Source organism: Trichomycterus rosablanca, chromosome 14 (genome assembly GCF_030014385.1).
Source record: "Trichomycterus rosablanca isolate fTriRos1 chromosome 14, fTriRos1.hap1, whole genome shotgun sequence".
Taxonomy (NCBI): Eukaryota; Metazoa; Chordata; class Actinopteri; order Siluriformes; family Trichomycteridae; genus Trichomycterus; species Trichomycterus rosablanca.
Window position 1 is genome coordinate 8,606,116 of NC_086001.1, and position 25,073 is coordinate 8,631,188.

The following is a 25,073-nucleotide window of genomic DNA, read 5'->3' on the forward strand; positions in this document are numbered from 1 at the left end:
AAAAATAGAAACATATAAGTCAATAATGAACTGCATGAGTCGGGCTGATTCAGATTCTGATTCATTGAGCACTGGATTTTAAAAATGGAAACACACATCAGTGAATGAGCTGCATGAGTCAGGTTGATTCAGATTCTGATTCACTGAGCACTGGATTTTAAAAATGGAAACACACATCAGTGAATGAGCTGCATGAGTCAGGTTGATTCAGATTCTGATTCACTGAGCATCTGATTTTAAAATGGAAACACATGAGTCAATGAATGAGTCAGACAGGCTGTATGAGGTCTAATGAATCTTTTCCTCTCTCCCCAGCACGGAGACCATCAACGATGGTCAGTTCCACACAGTGGAGCTGGTGACATTTGACCAGATGGTGAACCTGTCCATCGATGGAGGCGCGCCCACCACCATGGGCAGCGTGGGTATAGTGCGGCCCCTGAACGGAGACGCTCCGCTATATGTGGGGGGTAGGGGCCCAACGCAGATACCTCGCTTCACTGCAGGCACTTGCAATTAACACTACTGTTAATCATCCCCACCCTAAACACCCCCTCTTACCATATTTTTTTTTTGTAGACTGTGTTTTTTATGGTCCATCGACATGGTTTGGTAGCATTACATTTACAATCTAGCTATTTAAACCAATATTTTTTGTGCATATTTATATCAGTTCCTAACAAACACAGTCTACATTATTTCAGAAAAAATGTGGCATCCCTTTTTTTTTCTTTTTTTCCTTCTTTCATTCCGGACTGGGCGATATTGTATCGATTTTTTTTCATGACACAATTAACGTTCTATTACACTTCCACACTGGCACCAGGAAGTATTCGTTATAAGTTAAAAAAACTAGATTTTAACCTTTTCATTTAATATTAAATACCTTATAAAATTCTTGTAATGTTTTATATTTGTAGCCTAGTGGGTAGAGCTTTGGGCTATCAATTGAAAGGTTGAGGGATCGAATCCCAGCTCTGCCCTCCACTGTTGGGCCCTTGAGCAAGGCCCTTAACCCTCTCAGCTCCAGGGGTGCAGTACAATGGCTGCCCCTGTGCTCTGACCCCAGCTTTCGAACAAGCTCGGATATGTATATACACCCATCAGGCATAACACCTCTTTGTTTCTACTCTCACAGTCCATTTTATCAGCTCCATTTACCATACAGAAGCACTTTGTAGTTCTTTAATTACTGACTGTAGTCCATCTGTTTCTCTACATACTTTTTTAGCCTGCTTTCACCCTGTTCTTTAATGGTCAGGACCCTCACAGGATCACCACAGAGTAAGTATTATTTGGGTGGTGGATCATTCTCAGCACTGCAGTGACACTGACATGGTGGTGTGTTAGTGTGTGTTGTGCTGGTATGTGTGGATCAGACACAGAAATGCCGATGGAGTTTTTAAACACCTCACTCTCACTGCTGGACTGAGAATAGTTCACAAACCAAAAATGTCCAGCCAACAGCACCCCATGGGCAGCGTCCTGTGACCACTGATGAAGATCTAGAAGATGACCAACTCAAACAGCAGCAATAGATGAGCGATCATCTCTGACTTTACATCTACAAGGTGGACCAACCAGGTAGGAGTGTCCAATAGAGTGGACAGTGAGTGGACACGGTATTTAAAAACTCCATCAGCATCGCTGTGTCTTATTCACTTATACCAGCATAATACACACTAACACACCACCACCATGTCAGTGTCACTGCAGTGCTGAGAATGATCCACCACCTAAATAATACCTGCTCTGTGGTGGTCCTGTGGGAAAGGGTGAAAGCAGGCTGAAAAGGTATGCAGAGAAACAGATGGACTACAGTCAGTAATTGTAGAACTACAAAGTGCTTCTGTATGGCAAGTGAAGCTGATAAAATGGACAGTGAGTGTAGAAACAAGGAGGTGGTTTAATGTTATGGCTGATCGGTGTATGACGTTGGTACAGTACCTAATTGGTACCCTTTTTTGACATATCGCCCACTCCTGTTGTCATCGTTGTATTTGAGCTTTCGCTCTGCGTAACATGAATATCATCATTTTGTGTACTGTTGTTCATGATATTCTGCAGGAATGCCAGCCCCCTCTCTTTATTCTATTTTAAAGATGCTGAGTGACAGAGGTGTCCACATACTTTTAACCATTATTGTTGTTACCTCACCTTCTGGACAGGAACTACTGTGCAATACGACCCATCTAGTGAGTGGGAATTATCAATGACTAAATTGGCAAACAATTGGACATGATATGTTGGTGTATGCTGGGAAGATAATGCAAAAATTGACAAGCAGATTGTCACCTTACCGACTCATTATTAAATAAGTGACGTGGAACACAGCTCTTTAAAATAATCCTACCCCCTTTGCCACGCTCCATCCCTCCTTTAATAATCAACCCTGACGTCTCCCCACCTTCTACTTACCATGCCTCTTTGTTTTCGGATTGCAGGCATGCCTGTGGATGTGCATTCATCAGAAGCACCGCATACATGGCACACCCAGAATGGTACCAGCTTCCATGGCTGCATCCAGAACCTGTACATCAACAACGAGCTGCAAGACTTCACCAAGACACAGATGAAACCAGGAGTGGTGCCCGGCTGCGAGCCGTGCCGAAAGATCTACTGCCTGCATGGAATATGTCAACCCGACGCAGCTTTGGGCCCAGTTTGCCATTGTCAGCCGGGCTGGAGCGGGCCTCACTGTGATCAGCCCAGTGCCAACCCATGCCAGGGCAACAAGTAAGCAAGCAAGCCTTTAGGGGCAACACACAGACATTTTTACTGCATGGTGACTGTTGCTGAATTAAATATACTGGTAAAATATGTTAGATATATCAGGCACATTTAATATTTTGGCTTTTTTCATTTTCAAATATGGTCAATTCAGCAGGTACCGTAACTAGAAATTGAGTACTAAAATTTTTGTTAATAATTTGGACCCCCCTGTCAAAAGTACAATCTGATTCTATATTATTTAAAATAATCAGAAGCATTTAAAATTCTTGTCTCTTTTTAATACGTTCTCTCATGGACTCTACGTAGATCATTCTGACTATAAAGAAGAGACTTCTTGCATGACTGTGAGATGCAGTGTTGTTTAATAAAGCACTTTTAAATCTCCTGCAGGTGTGTGCATGGGAAATGCATTCCACTGGACATGCAGTCCTACCGCTGTGAATGTCAAGAGGGTTACCGCGGTGCCTTGTGCAACCAGGAGGGTGAGCTCTTCAACCCCTGCAAAAGGTTACAGTGTAAACATGGAAGATGCCAGATTTCAGACACAGGTGACTCATTCTGCCACTGTGAGAGCGGCTACACTGGAGAGCTGTGTGATGCAGGTGAGACTGAGAGAAATTAAGTTTATACTCTTATAGATAGATATCCTTTATTTGTCATATATATACAGTGTATCACAAAAGTGAGTACACCCCTCACATTTCTGCAAATATTTCATTATATCTTTTCATGGGACAACACTATAGACATGAAACTTGGATATAACTTAGAGTAGTCAGTGTACAGCTTGTATAGCAGTGTAGATTTACTGTCTTCTGAAAATAACTCAACACACAGCCATTAATGTCTAAATAGCTGGCAACATAAGTGAGTACACCCCACAGTGAACATGTCCAAATTGTGCCCAAATGTGTCGTTGTCCCTCCCTGGTGTCATGTGTTAAGGTCCCAGGTGTGAATGGGGAGCCGGGCTGTTAAATTTGGTGTTTTGGGTACAATTCTCTTATACTGGCCACTGGATATTCAACATGGCACCTCATGGCAAAGAACTCTCTGAGGATGTGAGAAATAGAATTGTTGCTCTCCACAAAGATGGCCTGGGCTATAAAAAGATTGCTAACACCCTGAAACTGAGCTACAGCATGGTGGCCAAGGTCATAAAGCGGTTTTCCAGGACAGGTTCCACTCGGAACAGGCTTCGCCAGGGTCGACCAAAGAAGTTGAGTCCACGTGTTCGGCGTCATATCCAGAGGTTGGCTTTAAAAAATAGACACATGAGTGCTGCCAGCATTGCTGCAGAGGTTGAAGACGTGGGAGGTCAGCCTGTCAGTGCTCAGACCATACGCCGCACACTACATCAACTCGGTCTGCATGGTCGTCATCCCAGAAGGAAGCTGACGCACAAGAAAGCCCGCAAACAGTTTGCTGAAGACAAGCAGTCCAAGAACATGGATTACTGGAATGCCCTGTGGTCTGACGAGACCAAGATGAACTTGTTTGGCTCAGATGGTGTCCAGCATGTGTGGCGGCGCCCTGGTGAGAAGTACCAAGACAACTGTATCTTGCCTACAGTCAAGCATGGTGGTGGTAGCATCATGGTCTTGGGCTGCATGAGTGTTGCTGGCACTGGGGAGCTGCAGTTCATTGAGGGAAACATGAATTCCAACATGTACTGTGACATTCTGAAACAGAGCATAATCCCCTCCCTTCGAAAACTGGGCCTCATGGCAGTTTTCCAACAGGATAACGACCCCAAACACAACCTCCAAGATGACAACTGCCTTGCTGAGGAAGCTGAAGGTAAAGGTGATGGACTAAACCCAATTGAGCACCTGTGGCGCATCCTCAAGTGGAAGGTGGAGGAGTTCAAGGTGTCTAACATCCACCAGCTCCGTGATGTCATCATGGAGGAGTGGAAGAGGATTCCAGTAGCAACCTGTGCAGCTCTGGTGAATTCCATGCCCAGGAGGGTTAAGGCAGTGCTGGATAATAATGGTGGTCACACAAAATATTGACACTTTGGGCACAATTTGGACATGTTCACTGTGGGGTGTACTCACTTATGTTGCCAGCCATTTAGACATTAATGGCTGTGTGTTGAGTTATTTTCAGAAGACGGTAAATCTACACTGCTATACAAGTTGTACACTGACTACTCTAAGTTATATCCAAGTTTCATGTCTATAGTGTTGTCCCATGAAAAGATATAATAAAATATTTGCAGAAATGTGAGGGGTGTACTCACTTTTGTGATACACTGTATATATATACAGGTCCTTCTCAAAAAATTAGCATATTGTGATAAAGTTCATTATTTTCCATAATGTAATGATAAAAATTAAACTTTCATATATTTTAGATTTATTGCACACCAACTGAAATATTTCAGGTCTTTTATTGTTTTAATACTGATGATTTTGGCATACAGCTCATGAAAACCCAAAATTCCTATCTCAAAAAATTAGCATATTTCATCCGATCAATAAAAGAAAAGTGTTTTTAATACAAAAAAAGTAAACCTTCAAATAATTATGTTCAGTTATGCACTCAATACTTGGTCGGGAATCCTTTTGCAGAAATGACTGCTTCAATGCGGCGTGGCATGGAGGCAATCAGCCTGTGGCACTGCTGAGGTGTTATGGAGGCCCAGGATGCTTCGATAGCGGCCTTAAGCTCATCCAGAGTGTTGGGTCTTGTGTCTCTCAACTTTCTCTTCACAATATCCCACAGATTCTCTATGGGGTTCAGGTCAGGAGAGTTGGCAGGCCAATTGAGCACAGTAATACCATGGTCAGTAAACCATTCACCAGTGGTTTTGGCACTGTGAGCAGGTGCCAGGTCGTGCTGAAAAATGAAATCTTCATCTCCATAAAGCTTTTCAGCAGATGGAAGCATGAAGTGCTCCAAAATCTCCTGATAGCTAGCTGCATTGACCCTGCCCTTGATAAAACACAGTGGACCAACACCAGCAGCTGACATGGCACCCCAGACCATCACTGACTGTGGGTACTTGACACTGGACTTCAGGCATTTTGGCATTTCCTTCTCCCCAGTCTTCCTCCAGACTCTGGCACCTTGATTTCCGAAAACAGTACTTTGGACCACTGAGCAACAGTCCAGTGCTGCTTCTCTGTAGCCCAGGTCAGGCGCTTCTGCCGCTGTTTCTGGTTCAAAAGTGGCTTGACCTGGGGAATGCGGCACCTGTAGCCCATTTCCTGCACACGCCTGTGCACGGTGGCTCTGGATGTTTCTACTCCAGACTCAGTCCACTGCTTCCGCAGGTCCCCCAAGGTCTGGAATCGGCCCTTCTCCACAATCTTCCTCAGGGTCCGGTCACCTCTTCTCGTTGTGCAGCGTTTTCTGCCACACTTTTTCCTTCCCACAGACTTCCCACTGAGGTGCCTTGATACAGCACTCTGGGAACAGCCTATTCGTTCAGAAATTTCTTTCTGTGTCTTACCCTCTTGCTTGAGGGTGTCAATGATGGCCTTCTGGACAGCAGTCAGGTCGGCAGTCTTACCCATGATTGCAGTTTTGAGTAATGAACCAGGCTGGGAGTTTTTAAAAGCCTCAGGAATCTTTTGCAGGTGTTTAGAGTTAATTCGTTGATTCAGATGATTAGGTTAATAGCTCGTTTAGAGAACCTTTTCATGATATGCTAATTTTTTGAGATAGGAATTTTGGGTTTTCATGAGCTGTATGCCAAAATCATCAGTATTAAAACAATAAAAGACCTGAAATATTTCAGTTGGTGTGCAATAAATCTAAAATATATGAAAGTTTAATTTTTATCATTACATTATGGAAAATAATGAACTTTATCACAATATGCTAATTTTTTGAGAAGGACCTGTAGAGCCTGGATTTGAACCGCCAATCTTCCAGTTGATAGCCCAAAGCTCTACCCACTAGGCTACCACTGTCCCTCTATGCCATGTGCATGTCTAATACGTTTGCTTAGAAAAAATACATTTATTTACAATAGCAAAGCATATAGCAACATTTCTTTTCCCAAAGCTTTTCAGACTGTCGCTTTAGATACTTTGCTTGCCTTGCTTTACCTCAGTCAGGAAAACAGTTAAATGAAGTGCACATGTTTATTGTCTTTTAAGTAAGTATGATTAGCATGATGACCCATGATGTTTCTAATTAGCCTTTGCTTGGTATATTTAAATGGTATGGCAAATTTTCATCCAATTTCATCTGCTTTAAATTATTTGTATTGTTTGATGAAAATCTACATAAAATTTCAAGTAATTCAGATGACTAACACAAGCTACAAAACTACTTTCAAAATCTATCATTTTTTTTGCATTGCTAGTTGATTTTTCTGATTATTTTGTAAAGAAATTATCAATATTTTTTCTAAATCTTTCATCAATTTTGCCCACATTCAAACGTGATATTTAGTAACATTAAATTAGCATTTTTCTTTACTATAATAAGATATAGCGAGATCTATAGTGAGAGCTGTCGAGGCAGCACAGTGGGTAGCACTGTCACCTCACAGCAAGACAGTCCTGGGTTCGATCCCCAGGTGGGGCGATCTGGGTACTTTCTGTGTGGAGTTTGCAGGTTTCCTCCGGGTTCTCCGGTTTCCTCCCACAGTCCAAAGACATGCAAGTGAGGTGAATTGGAGACACTAAATTGTCCATGACTGTGTTTGATATAACCTTGTGAACTGAAGAACCTTGTGTAATGAGTAACTACCGTTCAAGCAGGGTCTGAGTTAGATTTAATGGCCGAGCGTCCAGTTCTCTGTGTGTCCAAAGACATGCAGTCAGGCCAAGTGGAGCTACTAAAATTGCCCAAGGTGTGAGTGTGTGTGTAAATGTGTGTGTGTCTGCCCTTTGGTGGAGTGAAGATCTACCCGGGGTGTTTCCAGCCTTTCTCCTAGTAAATCAGACCCACCATGATGAAGCAGTGGTAAACAGACAATAAATGAATGAGAGCTGCTGGTTGGAACCAACAGGCCATTATGAAATGCTCAATACATATAACATTTGAGGGTTTTTTGCCTACAAGAAGAAATTCCTGTCAGAATGGTCTCCAAATCATTTAAAGCCCAAAAGTAACATATTGCAACATTAAGAGTGTATCTATATCCATTTGCATTTATTTTATTAATGTCTGTGTCTGTAACTGTTCCCATGTAGAATCAGAATGTCACGGCCAGCCAGTTCGGGACTTCTACCAGGTGCAGCGTGGCTATGCGATCTGTCAGACGACGCGCATGCTCTCGTGGGTGGAGTGCAGCGGCGCATGCCAGCCAGGAGCCTGCTGTGGCAGCCAGAGGACCAAGCGCCGCAAATACACGTTCGAGTGCAGTGACGGCACCTCCTTCAGCGAAGAGGTGGAAAAGAGCATCAAGTGCGGCTGTGTGGGCTGCATGTAGCGCAGAGGCGGGCGACGAAGAGATGGCGCGAGTCAGAGAGTATACAGAAATCTATATTAAAAAACTATATATATGGACAACGAAGTTTGTAAAATAGAGGACTTTTTCTCCCTCCCTTCCAATGGGTGTACGACGTAGAACAGAGCCAAAAAATACTAAAACGAAGAAAAAAAAGTTGTATCTGTGAAACGTTGTCAGAAATCATGAGGTTTCCCATCCCAATTTTTGTCCATTCTTTAGGCCTCAGGCAGCCTTGATGCGATTTCAGAGGGGTTAAAGCTTTCTCAAGTAGAAGGTTAGAGGAGCGGTGGACATTGGAATGAGTTTTATTTCTGCAATTGCAGCTGAAGGACTGTCCTCTTTGTTGACGAGTGTGTCAGTAACAGCAATGACACAGTCTTGGTCATAGTAATGACATACACTGAACTTTACATAAAGTACCTCTTCATCTATACTCACACATTTATAATAGACAATGTATACTGACTAACCGATGTTATCGTACCACATCCATGCAGGTCCAGCATGAGATACGATGCTACAGGTATGTTGTGCTAACAGAGATGCCCAACTAGTAAAATGAGTTGGTAAAGGCACGTCGCTTCAGATTTTGGTTGAACGGAGATATTAGATTAGAAAAGGTCACTAGGGATGTCTTGGCAGCCTTAATCTACAAGCTAAACAAAGCTAACAAGCTGTTGGTCTTAGCCACTTTTATTATGCTAAGCGGTATTGAAAGCACAAGCTTCTGGTGCCATTACCTTATACAGCAACTTTATGTAGAAGATGTAGAAGCGATATTCAAAAACTTCCACTAAACTTCCAAGTTCTGTGAAGGGAAGGTTTGGGCTGTTTGTCTTTTTTCCACAGTTGCCATAAGTTTTCTTTACTTTTTTTTATTGGTATATTTTGCACTGTCATTCGTGTTACCAAATTAAATCGGGGGATATTCCAGAGGTAGATCTTCAAAGCAAATTCAAACGAATGCCAAATTCTGGTGTTGTGAGGTCCACCATTATATAATTACTGTAGTTAATGTTCTTATTGTCCAGTATATTGCTAATTGAATAACATCCATAATTAACATTTGTCAGTATGTACCAAATCGAATCATATTGATTATTGATTGTTTTAATAAAAAGTCATTTTCTTGGTTTGTTTGATCATAATGTTTGTCTCCATATGGGTCAATGACATGTTGTGCATCATATTTTTGAAACTAATTAGCAATAGGTGGTGTGATAGCTATTCTTTATAATTGTTTGTTTATTATTTGGTACAGTTTTAACGTCCACCTTCGCTATAGATGAAGTGAATTCCTCACACTTGCGTACCTTTCTCTTTTTAGTCAACATTACTAATAAAAGGTTATTCAACAAGGTATTTTAAAGTTTGGTTATATTTATATCAGAATGCTTTTACTGATTACATTCTGTTTAACAGCTTATGCCGGCATGGCAATTTAATCCCATGGCAGCACCATGATTATGGGGCAGTGATTCTCTAGATGTATGAGGGGCAACGACAGATATATACCATTTTGCCAAAACATCAATAAGGCAGCTCAGACCATTTAAAGTATCCAGAGTATAATCCAATCAATCAGGCACTGTGATACATGCGATTTAGCCTGCGGCTAGAATTAATAAACATTTTAAACAATTACAGTTAAAGTCAATTACAGTTGGTACAACTGCCTGACTATAAATGCACATAGATTAAACTTATCATAAACATAAATAAGAAATACAATATAGGTTTTATTTTGTCTGAATTTGAATGTAAAATGACAATACACTTGTCTTTGTGGCACAACCAACAAGAAGTTTAATTTATTTTCATTTTGATTTAAGAAAAATATGACCAGAATATTTGTTCCATAAAAAAACTTGAGCTTACCTTTTGTGGGGCAATGACAATGCTGACAACCCTTTAACAAATGCTGGGAAAAACTGTCTTAAATTTTAAAGAAAAAATTACATTGTATGCAATAACCACACTACAAAGAGTTATACGACATTCACAGAGCTGAATAATTTATGCTGGCATCACATCAAAAGTAAATATTAATAATTGGATCCTTTTGTCATTGACCCATATGCAAAGATATTTTTGTACAACTGAGTTATATTAATGACCTCGGCTAGCATTTACCCTTGTGTTTTGCATTGAGGATGGGAATCTCCAGTGCCCTCCCTCCATCCCTTTTTCTATAAATGTAAGCAGGAGGAATCTTAAGATCCTCCTCTCACTGCCTGCAGTATTACTTGTGCATAGTTTAAACGACTTGCTATTTGATATCTAAACTTTTACTTATTTTAGTTCTAATTTTAAACCATTGATTTTTCATATTATTTTAGTTTTCCTTTTTTAATGAAACCTTACTCATTTAGCCCTCTTTTCACGAAGAAATGCCTAACAGATTCTAATATATATTTGCATTTTTTGGTATGATATTTTCTATGTTATGGTTAAATGATTAATCTGTGTTTTCTGGTAGATATTTAAAAAGGAAGAAAGGCATTTGGTGGGCTTCCTGGTAATCTTACATTAGTTAAATGCTTAACTCAACCTAATATGTAATTGGCCAGAAACTTAAAAAGATCCATTTCTAACAGGAGCCAGTATTGATTTTAAAAGCCTAACATTGTAATGTCTTCCATTTGTATATGACATCTAATACATTTAAAATTCTGTGTGTTTTTTTATTTATTTTATCTAAATAACATGATACATTTCCTGATGTAGACGTGACAGGATGTTATACATTTTAAAAAGGAAATGATAGTATTTTTATTGTGCTAAAACCAGAATTGCAAGAGATAAGGGCTGGCTAAAACATTCCGGGTTTTAAAAAACTGAGGGTCATGTGGCCTAAAAACAACCATCATTGGAAAAGGTTCAACTCGTTTTATTTTAACTGATGATATTAGGTTTTGTTTTGCTTTGTTTTTATGTGTCTCTAAATATTGCATATTGGGTTACTGTCACCACCCTGCTTGTGTTATGTGCCAACATCATTAAATATAGATTAAAGTTATATTATATACTTTTTAGGGAAGTGGTAACTGTTAGCAGTAAGTTAACATGTCTGACTAATGTTCATTTTTAACATCTGCATTTCCTATTTTGCATCAGTTAGCAAATGCTAAAGGCTAACAGTGACTCAATTCCTTTTTTCTGCCGCTGTGGATTCTAAAACTCATTTTTATCCCCATTCAAGCCCGTCAAAGACAGACTCTGAAGGTGTATTGCATGGTTACAATACGTCATGGACCCTCAGTCTTTCTAAGCTATACTACTAAACATGTATTGTGAACAATGCAGTGTCTGTGTATAAAAAAAGTGCTGCAAGAGCTCTTTAATGTTCGTTCCCTTCCAATGTGCTTCTGTTGCTTTTTGTGCGTCTTCGGGTTTTAGTGGTCATAACTGATCATTGCAGTAATTCTGAATGTAAGTAGTGCCACAGATGAAATGTTTACTGAGAATTCCACCCTTTTCATTCATTAAAATGTGTGTGCTTTTATTATGTAATACTGTGTGTGCTACTTCCTTTAGCAGTATGGAATCTACAGGTGCAGTTGAATTGTTTGCAAATCGTTTGGAAATATATGTGAACTGTATTTTTTTATTTAAATCAAGTACAGAAAACTCAATCCACTGTTTAAAAAGTATGTGAGCTTATGATTGGCTTATGATCTGGTTGTTTTTACAGTTGTATAGCTTGCCTTGTTTAGCTGTTAAAAAGTACTATTTCTCAAGACAGACCTGTCCTTTTAAACACAAGGACTTAAAAAGCAAAAATTATAAAGCTAAATAAAGATAGAAATAACTTTTTATAGGCTTAAGTGTTCATCATTCCGGAATAAAACAATTTGTACTTTTGTGGAGGCTTATCCTTTACTAAATGAGAGCAATACTGCTATATTGTGGTATATATAGAATTGTATAATACAAAGTTTGAAACATATTGGAAATGTAAATACATCTTGCCAGTTTACTTTCGTTAAGTTTAACCAAATAAATTGTAATTTATTCTCTCAAAATAACTCAGTGGTTAGTGGTTAAGGCACTGGACTAGTAATCAGAAGGTTGCCGGTTCAAGCCACACCACTGTAACTGATAGAACTAAGTTACTCCTAAGCAATGCGTTACAAAAATAATAAAGGGGGATCCTATCTGGGAAAGTATGAAAGCAATATAAATAAAAGAAAACAGAAAATGCCTTTTGTTAGCGTTTATCTGGAAAGGTATGGTACACAGGATGGTAAACAGAAAATGTATATAATAGTAAACAAACAGACAAAACAAATAAGCAAACAAAAGCAACAAATAACCACCACAAACCCCTCCAATAATCAAATACCCCTAATTTCCCAACAGTCTTTAAATAAGTACTCTGAGATGTCAAGTAGCAACTTGGATGCTAAGGCCACCTCCACAACCTCAAACATGCTGCATTCTTGTCCCATAAACAATCTCCTTAATGAGCCTGAAACTCTGAGTTTCCCAAAAAGGAGATTTCAATAGGAGAGTGCTTGTGCCTGAAGGTCAACTCTCTACCTTTTCCTACCTGGCTTCCTCTACTTATATAAGGGACTTATGTGACTGCTCCCTTCCACCCCTAGTGGATAGGAGGTATCCCCCCATCTGGAGTCAAAATACTGATAACCTGGTTCCTAATATTAGTAACCAGATTGGTTACATACCCCGCCCCTCAAGAGTCGACCCGTCCTGACCATAGTACCGTTTAAGTTGCTCTACATGGATGGTGTCGACCTGACTAGGATTACTAGGGTAAGAAAACTGGTAATTAACTGGATTGAGCTGTTTGATAATCTTGGCTGGGCCTTTCCATTTTTCGGCTAGTTTGGCAGCAAATCCAGAATCTGCTCGAGACAAAGGGTGAGACCTCACCCAAACCAAATCGCCTTCACTGAACTCCTCATTCTTGCGGCGACGGTTGTAGTACCTAGCCTGTTTGTTCTGAGCCTTCTCCACGTTCATTCGTACATGCCGAAAGAGGTCTTACTGTCTTTGGATGACTTTGTAAGATGCTTGCTCGGGGTCAGGTGGCTGGCTCAGAAGTCTTTCCAGAGGTCCTTTGAGCTTTCTTCCCAATGCCACCTCTGCTGGTGTAAAACCAGTGCTCTCTTGCCATGCAGAGTTAATAGCAAAGCGGAACTCAGGGAGCCACTGGTCCCACAGGCGGTGCTTGTCGCGAACGTAGGCAGCAATCATGGTCTTGAGGGTCCGGTTGATTCGCTCGGTCAGGTTGGTTTGGGGATGATAGGCTGTAGTAAGTTTCTGAACCACTTCCCATTGCTGACAGGTGGTATGGAGCAAATGAGAGGTGAATTGGGCTCCCCGATCAGATACTAGATAAGCAGGCGTACCCCACCGTGTAAACACTTCATTAATTAAGATGCGGGCGATCTGTGGTGCTTTGGCAACACGAATAGGGAATAACTCAACCCATTTGCTGCAATAATCCACTATAACTAAGAGGCGCTCGTTCTGTCGTGGGCTCTTGGGTAAGGGGCCCATAAGGTCTACCCCCAACATATATCCAGGCTCGACGACAGGAGTGGACTGTAACAGACCTGAAAGCTTGGAAATACGGGGTTTGTATTTCTGGCAAGTCTCACATCCCCTACAGTATGCCCACACGTCCTTCCGAATGGAAGGCCAGTACGCCACCTCTAACAATCGTAAAAGTGTCTTCATTTGGCCCAAATGTCCACTCAAAGGGTTATCATGGGCATATTGAAGAAAAGCTTTTCGGAACTTGTTGGGGACTACTACTTGCCAAGCCTTTCCCTGGTGCTGCTTAGGCAATTCCCTGAATAAAACACCATTCTTAGAAACGAACCGGATCCTGCCTTCCTTCGCTGTTGAGTTTTCTGCCTCTTCTCGTAGTTGCTGGAGGGTATCATCTGCCTTCTGTTCCTCAGTGAGTTCGGCCCAGTCTACTGGCAAGTCTTCAACCACAGCACCTGCTATCTGGTAGGTGGCTATCTTGCCATCCGCCGGCAAGGTGTGGATGCGGGATAGAGTGTCTGGCACAACGTTGCATTTGCCTTTGCGGTAACTGATGGAGAAGTCATAGCCTTATAGTCGTATGGCCCACCGGGTCAACCTTGAAGAGGGTTTCAGGTGGTTAAAAACCCAGGTGAGTGCAGCATGGTCTGTGAATATCTGGAAGTGTCGTCCTTCTAGATATACCCTCCACTTCTCAACGGCCCACACTACAGCCAAACACTCCTTCTCTGATGTGGAGTAATTTCTTTCTGCCCCTCGTAGGAGTCTTGAGGCATAAGCGATGACATGCTCTTGATTGTTGATTTCCTGCGATAGTACAGCACCAAGTCCTTGTTCACTGGCATCTGTTTGAAGCTGGAAAGGTTTACTGAAGTCTGGGGGAATTAGAACTGGTGCAGTGATCAAAGCCTGTTTGATGCTTTCAAAAGCTTTTGTACACTCTTCAGTCCATGCCCAGGTAGCATTCTTCTTCTTCAAGGCATTGAGAACAGCAGCTCTTTCAGCAAAGTGTGGAATAAATCGGTGGTACCACCCTGCCATCCCCAAAAACCTCTGAAGCTCCTTGATAGATTGAGGTTGAGGGAAGTCTTGAACTGCTTCCACTTTGCTGGGCTCTGTGCTTATGCCTTCTCTGGAGATCACATGACCTAGGAAGGTGAGAGATGTCTGCAGTAGGTTGCATTTCTTTAGGTTTAGTGTTAGTCCTGCTTGATGGAGACGCTCAAACACCTCTTGGAGATGGTGAAAATGTTGCTGGATGGAAGGGGAGTAGACAACAATATCATCAATATAGACAAAGCATGACTTTCCCTTCAGCCCTCTTAAAACTGTCTCCATTAAACGCTGAAACGTTGCCGCCGCATTTTTAAGGCCAAAGGGAAGGACCAGGAATTCATATAATCCCTCACATGTGACAAACGCAGACTTTTGGATACTGTCTCTTTCTAGGGTGACCTGCCAGTACCCGCTCCTAAGGTCGAAAGTACTGAAAATGGTTGCTCCATGAAGAGACTCCAGGATCTCCTGTACCTGTGGCATTGGGTACGCATCAAGGTGTGTTTTGGCATTCAGTCTGCGATAGTCCACACAGAACCTCGTGCCTCCGTCCTTCTTGGCTACCAAAACTACAGGAGCGGCCCATGGGGAGGTAGATGGTTGAATTATACCTTTCTTGATCATCTCTTCAATTTCATCTTTGATAAACTGTTGTTTTTCCACCGACACTCGGTAGGGCCTTTGACGGACAGGAAGTTCATCAATGGTGGTGATACGGTGGAGAACCTTTGTTGTTCGTCCTAGCTTGGTGGAGCACACCGACGGCCATAGGTGTAACAGTTTTCTCAGCTGATGTTTGTGGCAGTCCAAAGCATTGGCCTCGGCTACAATATTTTCTACCTGTTGTTGTAACTCTGTATCAGGACCTGATCTAACCGGCTGGGCAACATAGAGATGCATGCTTGCTGCAGGTGATGGTTCATCATTGGAGGGGTCGGCTATGTTGAACTGGCCCATGAAACCACTTGGCAGGGAATAGGTGGACTTCTGGAAGTTGATGCTAAGACCGAATGAGTGGAGGAAATCCAGACCAGCGATAAGCGGAAATGCTAAGTCCCCTTGGCCCATGATGTAAAATGGGTGGCGTCTGCGGTGAGTATGTAGTTGACAGTCTACCTCCACCAGACCCTTGGCAGCTCTGGCCTGTCCATCTGCGAGGAGAAAATTTTGCTCTCTGAATGGTTTCCAGACCTCTTTCTTCCCCTTGAGAGCTTCCCAAAGAAACTCCTGCATCAAGGAACAGGTACTGCCAGTATCCACCAGGGCTCTGACCTTGTTTCCTCTGATCACTAGAGGTAAGGTAAGCGTCCCAACTGGAGATGGAGCAGGTTGTAGTACACTGGTATGAGCAGGGTTCTGCCCTATACCTTTTCTGCATGCCTTGGAGCCCTGGGATTTCTGTCCTGTGGCCTCATTTACTTGATTCCAGTAACCCTTCGCAGCAGACTGGTCTCTCTCCACCAGTGTTCCCACTCTCACCAGATCATCCACAGTTTTAACCGTCCCCCTCAATAAACTTGCCAACCGAGGATTGCAGTTCCTCAGTATGGCCTGGATTAGATCCCTCTCATTCATATCCTCTCTCCATTTTAGACATAGAGCTCGGTACTGGAAAGCAAAGTCTCTGATACTCTCATGAGACCCTTGTCTTCGGTCCCTCAGCCGGCGCTCAGCCTCGGCTTCATAGTCCTCCGACAAGAATGAGCGAAGAAAAACTGCTTTAAATTGGGCCCAAGTCCTGACCGCCTTCTTCTCTGCCTTCCACCAGTCTTTAGCAGTACCTGACAGCACAGAGGTGAGGGCAGCCAGTACCTCTAGGTCGTTCAGGGGTCGGACAGCCAGAAACTCCTCACACTTCTCAATAAAAGCCAAAGGATCCTGTTCTTCATTCACCCCTCCATATTTTGGAAACTCCAGCTTAATGGGTGGACTTAACGGAGCAGTAGTCAAACTGTCGATGGTGGGGTTTGGTAGGGTCGACTGACGTGCTCTAGGGGTACATGCCATGGTGTGAGCTGATGGAAGTGGAGTAGAGGCTAAGGGCATTAGCATCTGAAACTTCTTCTCCAACTGTTTGTCTCTTCTGGTAAAACAGTCCATCACTGTCTTTGCCAACTCCTTCACCTCCAGGCTTATCACTGCCTTGAACTTCTCATTTTGTCTCTGCAGACGGTAGGCAAGTCGCTCTTCAATGGCTCGGTCACTTTGCTCCAGTTCCTCTTTCATGGCCCGCAGTGCATCTTTTAGGGTCATGATGTCCCCTGAGAAGCTATGCAGCTCCTGCAACTTGGTCTCTAGGTTGCAGAGCTTTTCCTCCATAAGCCGAAAGCGCTCTACTAAGCCAAACTGACTATTGTCCTCGGGAGGTGGAGGTGGGGGTGGCAATGGCCATTCGGGTGCCTCGTCCCTGCCAACTGTACTCTTGTTCTCCTCCTCCTCATCTGATCCTATGTACAAGTGGCTCAAGGTGTCAATAATATCACAGACTTCATCCCTTCAAGTGACGAATGGTCCTGCTGTGAAATCCATTGGAAGAGAGGTCCCAGCCCCTGTCTCTGACCACTGATCTGCCATAAGACAATAACACTAACACAACTGTAATAACCCAGAGGTCCCTGTTCGGGTGCCACTTTGTAACTGATAGAACTAAGTTACTCCTAAGCAATGCGTTACAAAAATAATAAAGGAGGATCCTATCTGGGAAAGTATGAAAGCAATATAAATAAAAGAAAACAGAAAATGCCTTTTGTTAGCGTTTATCTGGACAGGTATGGAACACAGGATGGTAAACAGAAAATGTATATAATAGTAAACAAACAGACAAAACAAATAAGCAAAGAAAAGCAACAAATAACCACCACAAACCCCTCCAATAATCAAATACCCCTAATTTCCCAACAGTCTTTAAATAAAGTCCATAGTCCTTAGATGAAGAGAATTGGCTGATCCCACCAGTTTAGCAGAGTACTCTGAGATGTCAAGTTGCAACTTGGATGCTAAGGCCACCTCCACAACCTCAAACATGCTGCATTCTTGTCCCATAAACAATCTCCTTAATGAGCCTGAAACTCTGGGTTTCCCAAAAAGGAGATTTCAATAGGAGAGTGCTTGTGCCTGAAGGTCAACTCTCCACCTTTACCTACCTGGCTTCCTCTACTTATATAAGGAACTTATGTGACTGCTCCCTTCCACCCCTAGTGGATAGGAGGAATCCCCCCATCTGGAGTCAAAATACTGATAACCTGGTTCCTAATATTAGTAACCAGATTGGTTACACCACTGCCAAATTGCCACTGTTGGACCCCTGAGCAAGGTCCTTAACCCTCAATTGCTTAAATCGTGTTCAGTCATAACTGTAAGTCACTTTGGATAAAATGTAAATGTAATGTAAATGTAACTCAAAATATGGTAAAGAGTAGATTTGATTAAGAGCTGCATGGCTACGTTTTTGCGTGATTAAAAACAAAAGATTTATTTATTCATTTATTTTTGCCTAATATGATGAAAAAACTGTGCCACTGTAAATCAGAAACTGTAGAAGCGGTTAAAGGGAAAAAAGTTCTTGCCATCCATAATCTGAACTACCAAGAATCATACAGCTACGTTGAGGAGCATGTTGATGCTTTAAAATTAACAAATTCAGAAAATTAACAATAGAAATGAATAAACAGCTTTGTGTTGATATCTATGGTGCTTTTTTTAACAGGAACCTGTGGTATGCTGGGATTCAAGGTAAGACTGCAGCAACACTAATCTACTTAGATACCAATCTAGTATGTACAATACCTCACAAATGCTTTATTTATTAATATCATGTATTTGTAATTATTATCTAGAAAGCTGATTAAATACAACAGTTTTTTAATGTGAAGGTTTTCTAGCTTTTGTACACTATTTACAGCTGTATGCATTTTTAATTGGTTATAAAGTTTTTCCTAATGGTTGTGTAGTGCACAGAAACTAATGCTCTGTGTCAGGTGGTTCATGAAGTTTGTGGTAGCAGATCAAAAAATGAAAAAATATACATGAGTTCACAAGGTCAAGGTAAAAACAATCCACTGATTAAAGCTAATATATATTAAACACTAAGACTACAGACGCAACAAACAGTAGCTACAACAATGTGTAGACTAAATAAAAATGAATTTCAAACGACAAGCTTGTAAACAATTATGAGGGGACATGACCAGTTATAACAGCAATAAAACTGAAAAAAAGAATAAGTGGTACATGGGGCCCTTGATCTAAAACATTTTAAACTCACTGTTTTTACCCTGATTCGACAATCTTCTCCTCTTGATTGGGTTATCCTGATTAAAGTGGTTTCTTCTACAGTGCTCCCACGCACACTTAGAACTGAGATGTTAGTCAGCTCTCTTTAACACTTTCTATCATCAGAATACTTAATGAGGGAATATCTTTTATAAAAATAGATTACTCCAGTACAGTTCCAGAGATTTGTCATATTGCGTTGGTATATGGTAGGTATACAAAATACAACAGTTATTTAGTATGTACAAGGCTTTATAAATAGGCAACTAAATATATACACTGAATGGGGTAATGGGTGGCTCGGTGGGTAGCACTGTCCCCTCACAGCAAGAAGGTCCTGGGTTTGATCCCCTGGCGGGGCGGTCCGGATCTTTTCTGTGCGGAGTTTGCATGTTCTCCCCGTGTCTGTGTAGGTTTCCTCCGGGAGCTCCGGTTTCCTCCCACAGTCCAAAAACATGCAGTCAGATTAATTGGAGAAACTGAATTGCCCTGTAGGTGAATGGGTGTGTGTGTGTGTGTATGTGTGTCTGCCCTGCGATGGACTGGTGCCCCGTCCAGGGTGTTACTGTGTGACTTGCGCCCATTGAAAAAGCTGGGATAGGCTCCAGCACCCCCTGCGACCCTTATTGGGTAAGCGGTTAAGAAAGTGAGTGAGTGAATGGGGTAACATTAGAACTCAGACTGGGGTAAGGCAGTCTAGACACAGGTGATATGACAAACTGAGAAAAATGTGGCAACATACGTTTTATAATGTATTTTACATTGTAAGAGCAGATATATATTAATTAATATTGTCTACAATAAAAACTTGCCTTAATAACCTTTGGTAGTAGATTGCATCCAACTGTGTCTCACTGGCTAACACTCCTAAGGCCCAAGGACATTCTATCTACTAAAATAGAAACTAAAATTAGAAACTTGTCCTCTTCAGGAATTGTATGTGGTGACATCTAAGCAGAGGATAAACAGTCTGTGGAAAACACACAAGTAAAGAGTTAGCAGTAGTGCTATTAAACTGGTTCCTATACATATCCAGTGTGTGGAGGTTTGCATGGAGTTCACAAGGCGTTACCTACCTATGGAATGGGAGGAGCGGTGGAGAAAAGAGAAAGAGCGACGGAAAATGGTGATGGAAGAAGGAGGGGAGAGGGTTGAGGAGGAGAACAGGAGGTTACAATGGATAAAGGCATACAATGACTGCAGAATTGGGGTAATAAAGAAGGAGCAGCCAGAGAACTCAAACAGTGAGATATTAAAGATGGAAAATGAAAATCAGTGGAATAAAAAGCAGGAGACTAAAAGATTTAGCAGAGATACTTACCCAACTGAAATCTCCCAAGCTATGGAGGAAATGAAGCACTGCTCTATTCTTACTGACTTGACCCTGATTACCAAGAATGGAGAAAATGTCTATGCCCACTCTCTAGTATTGGCTGCAGTGAGCTCAGTCATCCAGCGGTTACTCTGTAAGAAAGATGCGAAGAAAGAAACTGAGATAGTTTTGCATTTGGATCCTGAAGTATCTGATTTGGGAATATCTGCAGTCCTGGAGTTTGCCTACACTGGAACCATCACTGGTTTGAACAGACAACCTTTGGATGAGATTCAGACGGCCGCTAAGTGTCTGGTAGCGCCCCAGATTGTGGAGCTCTGCAGAAAAACAGAGGAGAGAAAGAAAAATACAGATGAACAGAAAAAAATACTGGATAAGAGCAGAATTCCAGATGAAGAACAGATGAATGCCAATCTGCAGTCTATGAGAAAGTTGTGGGAAGAAAGAGTTGGCTGTGATGTAAAGCTGGAGGCTGAAGAAAGAATATTTCATGGTAAGTGGGTATAGGTGTACTATCCAGTTTTAGTTTCAGCCAAGAAAAAGCCACCCCTGAATAATCTTGTTTAATCAGTTGACGCTGTTCTTTAGTGCTTAGAATCTTTTGAAGACAGAATAAGTTTAACATTTTGAATCAGGTGTAGCTCTTGCTTGGCTAGAGTTAAAACCTGACACTAATTGGCCATATAAAGAATAAAGTCCACCACAGCAAAGTGTATTTGGGTTTGTCTGTTTATATCAAAGCCATGTCAGAAAAGCTTTTATGCAGAACCACAGAAAGTTTTTTGCCAGTGTGTACCCACTGATCAAGTATTTTTGACTGGAAGAGGGAGAGCTAACACATGTCTATGTGAGACACATAAATCACCATTTTTTCCTTTCCAGCTCATACAATGCTGTCTTCCAGATACATGAGATTGCATACACCTACATTTGCCAAATGTCACTCTTAAAGACAGGAATGCCATCTTTTTTACCTAAAGAGATAGACGAGTTATTGCTCTCTTTGACCTACAGCCATTGGTGACTTTCTTGGCTCTCCTGATGACAGATGGCTTGTAGGTTAATCCACTCTGGAGATCTAGAAAGTTTTTTTAAGATGTGAAGAACCATTTGAAAGCAGCAAAGAATCTTAATGCCTTTTTATATTTTAACCTGGATCTCCTTACCATTTAATAATTCTTCAGGTCCCCTTTTGTTCTAGAACAAATTTAGCCAAGTAAAAAATAATGCTGTGAATGTGCAGAACAACTAACTAACCTTTAGACACTTTTTCATTTATCTCCAGCTCATAGAGTCATCCTGAGTGCCAACAGTGACTACTTTCGTGCCATGTTTAGCAGCGGTATGAGAGAAAGCAAACAATCCTCGGTGTCCCTGCTATTCATTGGAGCATCGGAACTTGAAGCCCTTCTACACTACTGCTACACTGGAGACCTTTTTCTTGACTGGGGTTGCATTTTTGACATCACCTCCACTGCCCTTCAGTTCCAGTTCCTCCCTGTTCTCTCACTTTGCCTCAGCTACATGCAGAACCAAATCAATATTTACAACTGTCTGGATGTAGTTCAATTTGCAGAAGCTTATATGCTTAAGGACTTGTTCGATATGGCAGAAGACTTTATCCATATACACTTCCAGGAGGTTGTTGGCACTCCAGTGTTCCTGGAGCTACCAGCCCAAAAGCTGTTGGATCTGCTTAGCCATGATTCCTTGTGTGTTACATCCGAGCTGGCAGTGTTCCGAGCGGTGGTAGCATGGATTGAGGCAGATCTGGTCCAGAGGTTACCTATGGCCCAGAAGGTCATGGAAGTGGTACGCTTCCCACTCATGACCTTCCGGGAGTTTCGCGAGGTTCGGGCTATTAACCTGCAGATGGAATGCCATGGTGATGAATTGTGTCTGTACAGCTCAGCACTTAAAGAATTTGGGTTTGGAAGTCCAGAAGTTCACCCTCGCATACACTACCCCAAGGATGTCCTTGTTGTTGTGGGAGGTGATCAGGCAAATCTAGACAATGGCATGCGTCTTCCAAGCAAGCAGCTGTGGTTTGCTAATTCTCTGTGTAATGGCACAGGAATGGTTAAGAATACAGAGTGGAGGATGTTAGGAGAAATGCCAGATAAAGTCAGGTTCAGACATGGAGTAGGCGTAATTGATGGGAAGCTCTATGTAGCAGGAGGCTGCCACTACTACGCTGAAAAAAACACAATGAAATCTGCATACAGGTAATATTAAAATTGTAAACATAACCATATACTGATACATGTTTGGGATACAAATTACTCAAATTATTCTGTTTCTTAATGGTCCGAACACTATTGTAATAACTTTTTTTATTAAATGATATACAACTCACACAGGTATGATCCTTCAAAGAACTTGTGGAAGAAATTGTCTGATATGCAGGAGTACAGGAGTAACTTTATAATGGTGGTAAGAGGTGACCATCTGTATGCTATTGGGGGAGACAAAGAGCTCAACACCAACCTGGACAGTGTGGAAAAGTACTCACCCGACACTGACACATGGAGGTAGGAGCTATTTTAGTTTAGACATTACAATGGGACGTTCTCGACAATACACTCCAGCATCCTGCCCTACTTTCTAATTGCTTTCAAAGCATTAGTAGTTTGCTTTTAGTAGTTACAGTATTTCATAACTACATAACTACATATCAAGACTTTTATTAGTTTACTGATGGGTCAAAACATGTTTGTTGTATCCTAGCTTTACACATCTGCTGGACCAGCCTTTGAGTGGCCATGCTGCTGTGGTCTGGGACGGAGAGATTTTTATCTCTGGAGGTTTTAACTGCAAGTTCCAGTGCCTGGTATCCATGTTTCTGTACCATCCAGAACAAGGTACTACATATCTAGCTGACATGACTCATGATCGAGCTCAGCACTGCATGGAAACCTTGGCTGACCGCTTCTACGTTGCTGGAGGTGTAAGTAACTTCGAAAAGTTCTACACTGATCAATTATCCTGTGAAAGCTATGATCCTATTAGTGACTCCTGGACTGCATTTACTCCTCTTCCCCTGTCTCATGTCGGTGGAGCCTCAGCTGTCCAGGAGGAGAAGTTCTATATTCTGGGTGGTTATTGTCAAGAAGATTATAGTGAGAACAGACTGATACATCGCTACAACCCTGGAACTCAGAGATGGGAGACTATGGGCAAACTGGCTGGCCCAGTCACAGACATTCGGGGTTGTTTACTTCATATATCTGATCATCTGAGAAAGTAAGAAAGACAGAAATGTTTAACCCCTTAAATTTGTAGTATTTGTAGTCTATGTTGTGCTAAAGAGACTCTTGACATAATCCAGATCATTTGCTAATTTGGCTGTGTCACAAATCACATGCAAAAATAGTAAAAGTGTGTCAGAAAAGTAAAATAACAGTGGTTTTGTTGGTTTTTTGACACACTATATGCTCTGTAGTATATACTCTGGAAAAATTAGCATTTAGCTAACAACTGCCAATTACTAAGCCTCACAAATTCATATTATTCTCTAATAATCTAAACAGGTTGTGGAGCAGAGTGTAATGTGATTGTTTTTAAAGTTCTCAAACTGTGAATTTTAAATTGTACTGATTTGAATTTCTTTTAAAAGGTATGTAACAGTATGTGTAGCCTACATTATTAATAAAATTATCAAATTACTGATTTATACTATTTTTATTCGATTAATGTATTTAATGCAGTTCATATACACTGATCAGCCATAACATTAAAACCACCTCCTTGTTTCTACACTCACTGTCAATTTTATCAGCTCCACTATAGAAGCACTTTGTAGTTCTACAATTATGTGGACTGTAGTCCATTTGTTTCTCTACACACTTTTTTTTATCCTGCTTTTACCCTGTTCTTCAATGGTCAGGACCACCACAGAGCAGGTATTATTTAGGCAATGGATGATTCTCAGCACTGTAGTGACAATGACATGGTGGTGGTGTGTTAGTGTGTGTTGTGCTGGTATGAGTGGATCAGACACAGCAGCGCTGCTGGAGTTTTTAACGCTCCACAGCGCTGCTGTGTCTGATCCACTCATACCAGCAAAACACACACTTACACACCACCACCATGTCAGTGTCACTGCAGTGCTGAGAATGATCCACCACCTAAATAATACCTACTCTGTGGTGGTCCTGACCATTGAAGAACAGCATGAAAGGGGGCTAACAAAGCATGCAGAGAAACATGGTAAGTGGAGCTGATGAGTAAGAGTAGAAAAAAGGAGGTGGTTTTAATGTTATGACTGATCAGTGTATGTTGGATGAGTATGATAGTATGATGCACTTTATTATATTTAATGTTAGTTAAGTATGTTGAGTATGATAGTATGATGATTAGTAAAGTATGGTGCACTTTAATAAATTAAATGTAAGTGAGGTATGATGCACTATTATATTAAGTGTTAGCTGAGTGTGATGCACTTTATTATATTAAATGTTGGTGGAGTATGATATACTTTTTATATTAGATTTTTGTTAAGTATGATGAGCTGTATTATATCAAGTGTTAGTTGAATATGATGCACTTTATATTAAATGTTAGTGGAGTATGTGGAGTAGTATGAAGCACTTTATTATAATAAATGTTATAATTGTGTATACAGTGTATCACAAAAGTGAGTACACCCCTCACATTTCTGCAAATATTTCATTATATCTTTTCATGGGACAACACTATAGACATGAAACTTGGATATAACTTAGAGTAGTCAGTGTACAACTTG

The 25,073-nt window shown here is 41.4% G+C and overlaps 2 protein-coding genes across 2 annotated transcripts in view; both read left to right on the forward strand.

Annotated features, from left to right (window-relative positions):
* slit1a (slit homolog 1a (Drosophila)) overlaps window positions 1-8,393 on the forward strand; it is a 156,967-nt gene extending 148,574 nt beyond the window's left edge. Inside the window, exons 34-37 of the mRNA XM_063008184.1 lie at window positions 316-506; window positions 2,445-2,736; window positions 3,124-3,335; window positions 7,889-8,393. Coding sequence (XP_062864254.1) covers window positions 316-506; window positions 2,445-2,736; window positions 3,124-3,335; window positions 7,889-8,127 — 934 coding nt within the window. The 3' untranslated portion in view covers window positions 8,128-8,393. The remainder of the gene's footprint in view (window positions 1-315; window positions 507-2,444; window positions 2,737-3,123; window positions 3,336-7,888) is intronic.
* An 11,654-nt stretch (window positions 8,394-20,047) lies between these two features.
* si:ch211-63p21.8 (kelch-like protein 33) lies at window positions 20,048-23,862 on the forward strand. The gene is made up of 4 exons (XM_063008772.1): window positions 20,048-20,822; window positions 21,615-22,554; window positions 22,690-22,860; window positions 23,057-23,862. The coding sequence occupies exons 1-4, from the start codon at window positions 20,048-20,050 to the stop codon at window positions 23,574-23,576; spliced, it is 2,406 nt and encodes an 801-aa protein (XP_062864842.1). The 3' UTR covers window positions 23,577-23,862.
* Window positions 23,863-25,073: the final 1,211 nt, after the last annotated feature.

Coding starts and splice junctions, on each gene's coding strand:
- si:ch211-63p21.8 (XM_063008772.1), top strand. CDS start 20,048: ATGGAGTTCACAAGGCGTTACCTACCTATGGAATGGGAGGAGCGGTGG. Junction 20,823..21,614: donor TGAAGAAAGAATATTTCATG/GTAAGTGGGTAT, acceptor ATTTATCTCCAG/CTCATAGAGTCATCCTGAGT. Junction 22,861..23,056: donor CCCGACACTGACACATGGAG/GTAGGAGCTATT, acceptor GTTGTATCCTAG/CTTTACACATCTGCTGGACC.